This window comes from Cryptomeria japonica, chromosome 5 (genome assembly GCF_030272615.1).
Source record: "Cryptomeria japonica chromosome 5, Sugi_1.0, whole genome shotgun sequence".
NCBI lineage: Eukaryota > Viridiplantae > Streptophyta > Pinopsida > Cupressales > Cupressaceae > Cryptomeria > Cryptomeria japonica.
Window position 1 is genome coordinate 866057449 of NC_081409.1, and position 7092 is coordinate 866064540.

Here is a 7092-nt window from a genome sequence, read left to right on the forward strand (position 1 = left end):
CGCAAGGGGCCTTAAGTGGTCCTAAGGGGTCATGCATGTGTTCTAAAACATGCATGACCCGTTAGGACCAGATAATACCCCTTGGGACAACATTTTGTCTTTTGTGGTCCTAATAGGTCCTAAGGGGTGGACATGTGTGGCAAGGGGCCTTATGTGGTCCTAAGGGGTCACGCATGTGTTAGAACACATGCGTGACCCCTTAGGACCACATATGACCCCTTGCGACACCATTTGGTCCTATGTGGTCCTAAGGGGTGCACATTTGTCGCAAGGGTCTTAAGTGGAGCTAAGGGGTCACGCATGTGTTCTAACAAATGTGTGACCCCTTAGGACAACTTAAGGCCCCTTGCGACAATATTTGGTCCTATGTGGTCCTAATAGGTCCTAAGGGGTGCACATGTGTCGCAAGGGGCCTTAATTAGTCCTAAGGGGTCACACATGTGTTTGAACACATGCGTGACCCTTTAGGATGACATATGGCCCCTTGCGACACCATTTTGTCTTATGTGGTCATAATAGGTCTTAAGGGGTGCACATGTGGGGCAAGGGGCCTTTAGTGGTCCTAAGTGGTCACGCATGTGTTCTAACATATGCGTGACCCCTTAGGACTAGTTAAGGCCCCTTGCGACAACATTTGGTCCTATCTGGTCCTAATAGGTCCTAAGGGGTGCACATGTGTCACAAGGTGCCTTAAGTGGTCCCAAGGGGTCACGCATGTGTTAGAACACATACGTGACCCCTTAGGACCACATATGACCCCTTGTGACATCATTTGGTCCTATGTGGTCCTAATAGGTCCTAAGGGGTGCACATGTGTCGGAAGGGGCCTTAAGTGGTCCTAAGGGGTCATGCATGTGTTAGAACACATGCATGACCCCTTAGGACCAGATATGATCCCTTGCGACAATATGTGGTCTTTTGTGGTCCTAATAGGTCCTAAGGGGTGCACATGTGTTGCAAGGGGCCTTAAGTGGTCCTAAGCGGTCATGCATGTGCTCTAGCACATGTGTGACCCCTTAGGACCACATATGACCCCTTGCAACAACATTTGCTCTTTTGTGGTCCTAATAGGTCCTAAGGGGTGGACATGTGTTGCAAGGGGCCTTGAGTGGTCGTAAGGGGTCACACATGTGTTAGAACACATGCGTGACCCCTTTGGACCACATATGATCCCTTGTGACAATATTTTGTCCTATGTGGTCCTAATAGGTCCTAAGGGGTGCATATATGTCGCAAGGGCCTTAAGTGGTCCTAAGGGGTCACACGTGTGTTCTAACACATGTGTGACCCCTTAGGACCACATATGACCCTTTATGACAACATTTGGTCTTTTGTGGTTCTAATAGGTCCGAAGGGGTGGACATGTGTTGGAAGGGGCCTTAAGTGGTCCTAAGGGGTCACACATGCGTGACCCCTTAGGACTACATATGACCCCTTGCAAAACCATTTGGTTCTATGTGGTCCTAATAGGTCCTAAGGGGTGCACATGTGTCGCAAGGGGCCTTAAGTGGTCCTAAGGGGTCACGCATATGTTCTAACACATGTGTGACCCCTTAGGACCACATATGGCCCCTTGCAACACGATTTGGTCTTATGTGGTCATAATAGGTCCTAAGGGGTGCACATTTGTAGCAAGGGGCTTTTAGTGGTCCTAAGGGGTCATATAAAATAATTATATACTCCTTAGGATGTATACATACATACATACATACATACACCTTAGGACATACTATGAGGGGTCGTGTGTGGTCCTGAGGGGTCACACACATACACCTCAGGACATTCTATGAGGGGTCATAGACCCCTCATGACCACACATGACCCCTCATAGAATGTCCTGAGGTGTATGTTTGTGACCCCTCAGGACCACACACGATCCCTTATAGTATTTCCTGAGGTGTATGTATGTCCTAAGGTGTATATAATTATTTTATGTGTATTTATGTATGTATGCATGTATGTATTTATGTATGTGCATGTACATGTATGTGTGTATGTATGTATGTATGTAGACATAGGTATGTATGTGTATGTATTTTTATGTATGTGTATGTCCTAAGGTGTACATATAATTATTTTATATCTATGTATGTACATGTATGTTGGTAGGTATTTATGTTTGTGTATGTTTGTATGTAGGTTTGTATGTAGGTTTGCATGTATGTGTATGTAGGTGTATGTATGTATGTGTACGTATGTATGTAGGTTTGTATGTATGTATGTGTATGTTTGTGTATGTATTTACATATGTATGTGTGTATTTATTTTCTAATATTCTAAAGTAATATGATAGAATATATACAAAAAAAAAAAAAAATTTAAAAAACTTAAAAAAAAATTATTTTCTATTAAAAACGATTTAAAAAAAACAATATAAATTAATATGTTAAAATAAATACATTTAAAAAAAAAAGGTACTTACCGCCGAAAACCTTCCGGCCGGATCTCTAAGACTTTTTGCGCCCTCCTACTTAACTCCAAGTTGCCCAATGCAAAATGAGCGGCTTGGGTGGATTTCAACACCTATATAGGGCAAGGGCTTTCTGGCGAAAACCCCTTGCCACGATAGCGCAACATGGCTGCCAAATGGTGCCAACTCGGTCCGACCAGAATAGGCATTGTTAGCCTAAAGTGCGACACAGATCCGTACGATCACCCACATAGTATTTACAATTTTTAATTTTAATTAACTCGTTCTTTTTAATCATGAGCTTTGTTGACACTTTTGATGCTATTCATATCTTTATAACTAAAACATTATGGTTTGAACTTCCACATTTTATAAACTTTCAACATTCTTCCATTTACCACTCAATGAACATAGCAAGGTGTCTATATTCTTCAAACTCAATAGCATCGATTATAACTGTGTCGGAAAAACTATCACTACTATCAAAGATGATTTCTCCCACTATAATTTTGTATGGATATTTTTTCACTTTTTACTATTTTTGAGTAGAATTTGTAACTCTTCATGTAGTAGGAGTATTAAATTTCTCTATAAGAATGAGATTGTAAAGAAAAGTAGCATAACGATTGCATTGAACTCAAACAATAAAAAAATTAAATGTAATACACTCACAATAATTTATTTTATCACAAAGAATCATTTTGATGAAAACTAATATATAAAAATAATTCATTTTAAAAATATACATGATTGCTTGAGTGAAGGGGCCACCCCTTTATGAAATTTCCTGTTTTGAAATTATTAACCACCTCATTCTCTTTTTAGACTTATTAGCCGCCTCCCATTCTCTTCTGCTTTTCCATTCACACAACCATAGATAAAAGACAACAGCAATAATTGATTTAACTCACAAGATGGTATGTCGTTCCATTTCGAAACGTGCAAAATATAGGTTTGATTGACTGAAATTTTTTTCTTCCTTGCGACACTTTGTATTCAAACACTTCACCTCATTCAGTGCGGAAAGCGCCGAAAATTACGACCGAGGAAAGTTGTCAAGCACGGGGGTAGATTTTTTTTCGCAACACGTTCCCTTAAGCATGGCTAAGTAGCTGTCGTTGTAGTGGATAAATAAAATATTGGTTTGATTTTCAAACATTGCTTCTGACCTTAACCAAAGAAGGAAAGCTTTAAAATAATAAATCGTGACAAAAAATAGGGAATCAAAAGAGTTCTACTTCCCTTAAACTTCTGACCATGACTACATGCTGACGGATGATCTGTCTGGTTAAACTGACTATTTGTTTCTATACATTATTTTGTAAGATCATTCCATCTCTCCTAAGTAAATAATACTCTTGTCTAACGAGATCTCTGTATAATATTAAATGCTATGATAGCGTTTGCTTTCCAGACGACCCAACTTTAGCTGCTATTCGGATGTATTTCTGTTGCTTTCCCTGAGAAAGAAGCTTAATTCATTAGAATTTCAATTTCTTGTCCTAGTTGCTCCGAAAATGGGAGATCCTGGCTTCATCCCTGAAATGATTGGTTACGCCATTCACTCGGCTGCAAGTCGGGTTATTGAATACATCAATGTTGCCATGGGATGCAGGAAAGAGTTGGATGCCCTCAAAGTCCTGCTTCTCAAAATTCAATCAATGAACATGGAAATGCAGCAATATAGAAATGCTTTGAACTCTGCTAAAGTGAGCTGTTCCTTGCCCTTCACGGTCAATATTTGGATGAGGGAATTGAATGCTCTTCTGGAAGAAGCATCTGATTTGGCCCACCACTGCACAATACGTCCATCGTGTCATCTCATACCTGGTTATAGAACGAGTAGGAAGATCAGGCAACTCATTGAAATGTTGGAAAAGCATGTAGCTACCACACCTTTCGTTGCTTTTCTACATCAACTACAGCAGCATGTAGCCAATCAGCGAGCGCTTGAGCAGACTAAACAGAGAATGGATTGTATTAATCTGCATGCTACTTTTTCGGCTGCTACTAACGGGATGTATATTGAGGATGCACTCATTGTCGGACAAGATTCTGTTTCAACCAGAATGAAGCAGCTTATTCATTCAGAGCTACATAAAAATGTATCTCGTTTCGGCCTTTTTGGGAAAGGCGGGGCCGGTAAGACTCTACTGCTCAAGCGACTCTTCAACAGTGACCAGGTACAGAGTCTCTTTTGCAATGGCTTGATACTTTGGCTTACTGTTTCACAAACTCCATCTTTCAATGCTCTCAGAAATATTCTTTTCAAACAAATAGCTATTAAAGTAAATGAAAGACTTGACAGTACAGAGGAAGACCATGTGAAAACTTGGTTAAATGAAAGCATGAGAAAATACAAGTTTGCTCTGTTTTTAGATGATGTTTGGGAAACAAGCGCAACATCATTGTTAGAGGAGCTATGTGTTCCTCACTCTTCACTCCACAACTCAAACATCATCATTGCCACTTCCAGAAGTAAGAGCGTGCTCTCACAGCTGGGTATTCCAACTCCATCAATCATCCAAATGCACGACTTGACTGAGGATGACAGCTGGAGATTGTTTTCTTCCCATGCTTTTCCACACAGCAATGGAAGTTTCCCCAAGAGCATTGATCAAGAAATAGCGAGGCGCGTTTGTAAGGAGTGCGGAGGACTTCCATTAGCCATCAAAGTAGTCGGACAGGCAATGGCAGGCTTCTCTCAGTCAACTGAATGGGAATCCGCACTCCAGAGGTTGCAGGACGATGTTACGCACTCGCTTTCAAGCAGATTGAGATTAAGCTACGATGCTTTGGCCAACTTACCAGGCTATGGCATTTCCTTGCAGTTGTGCTTCCTCTGCCTCGCTGCTTTCTCAGAAGACGAAGTCATCCATGTTGGAATTGCTATTAGGTACTGGATTGGAGAAGGGTTGGTACTCGGGCTGGATCCTATCCAAATTGGGGAGATATACGTCAATTTGTTAGCAGACCGATGCCTTATTGAACCAATCTTGAAGGATCAGGATAGAAAGGTGATCAATTTCAGGGTGCATGATGTAGTGCACCATTTCTTAGCACACCAAATTGCTAAAAAGGAAGAAAACTGCTTCTTTCAGGCACACAAAGGTCTAGCAGAGTTTCCCACTGACGACTGTAGGGGACACATCAGAATTTCATTAAGGGACAACAATTTGACTAAGGTGCCAAAGCAATTCGGAGCTCCCTATATCTGCTCCTTGTTGCTGGCTGGTAATACTACTTTGAAGGAAATTCCAAAAGAAGTAATTGGTAGTATCACCACTCTCAGGGTCCTGGATTTGTCACGGACTGCCCTCCAGTCCTTGCCAAAGAACGTGGGATGTTTGAAGCATTTAGTTTGCCTCGTATTATGCTCTGTGCCAATCAAGAAACTACCCTACTCTGTCGGTACCCTCAGAAAGCTTCAAATATTAGATCTTTATCAATCTGATATTACAGAACTTCCATCCAGCATTTCTAAGTTGACTTCCCTACAACTTCTGAATGTTGCTTCTTGTCAAGACCTTCAGTGCATGCCTTCTGGGATCTCAAACCTTAGGTCTCTGAAGTACCTGAACATGGGTGGTTCGCGAAATATAGGGTGGAATAAGTGCACAAGAGGCCGGCTTTCACTTAATGATTTGGGCACCCTAAAGCAACTCAAAAGGTTGGGGCTTACAAATAATGGTGAAATAATTCGAGAAGGAACGCTCGGAACCATGAAGCAGATGGATTCTCTATATTTAGATCTAACAGATATAGAAAAGCTACCCAGTGACATCGCTGCCATGTCAAAATTGAGGACACTCTGGTTAGTATGTCCTCACTTACTCCAAATAGAAGATTCATTTTGTAGATTTCAAAATCTGGGCTACATTTGTTTGTGCAACTGTGGCACGTTGAAACAACTACCTGCGTTTCACAAACTTACAAATCTAAAGCACCTACAGATTGTTGCCTGTCACAACATAGAGAAGTTGCCGGATGAATTTGGCAAGGAAGGAGCATATCCAAAGCTAGAGGTATTTTCAGTGGTGGAGGTGCAGAAGATAGAACAGCTGCCAATAGTGAAACAGGGAGCACTGCCTTCACTCAAAATATTAACAATAATGAAGTGTGAAGCATTGCAGAGGATACCCGAGTGCTATTGGAATTTGAAGAGTGTTGAGAAGATAAGAGTGTATGGTTGCTCAAATGTTCAAATTGCGATGGCAGAGGAGGAAAACTTTATCAAGACAAAGAGTAGGGTGCAAACATTAACATTATCTACCACAGAAGCTGAGACATTGGAAAAGCAGTACAATGATATCCTTCGTCGGGGTGAACACATTTATTACGGTGAATTTTGGTGCAGTGAGATATTTCAGTTATTGGATGAAACTAACCGATATTGGTCTCTATATGATTTGTGTCCAAATAAAGGTATATAACAAAAATTTAATGTTATGTTAATATAAGCATCATATGTAATTGGAAGCGAAGTTCATGTTTTATTCTTTTGTTTTATATAACTTTATATATTATAAATTTATTATTGTATTATTTGTTTGTCTTTGACTATTTTTTAAATACATTGTGTTAATTCAGATAAGTTCATTTCATTAAGTTTCTTGTTAATTTGGATTAAATTATATATTTTAAATTTGTTTGGTGTAATCTAACCTACATTATTCAAAGTA

The 7092-nt window shown here is 40.3% G+C and overlaps 1 protein-coding gene across 1 annotated transcript; it reads left to right on the forward strand.

Moving 5' to 3' along the window:
* The first annotated feature begins 3927 nt into the window (after positions 1-3927).
* Positions 3928-6843, forward strand: LOC131036380 (probable disease resistance protein At1g61300). Its single transcript, XM_057968250.2, has one exon. The coding sequence runs from the start codon at positions 3928-3930 to the stop codon at positions 6841-6843; it is 2916 nt and encodes a 971-aa protein (XP_057824233.1).
* Positions 6844-7092: the final 249 nt, after the last annotated feature.

Coding starts and splice junctions, on each gene's coding strand:
- LOC131036380 (XM_057968250.2), top strand. CDS start 3,928: ATGGGAGATCCTGGCTTCATCCCTGAAATGATTGGTTACGCCATTCAC.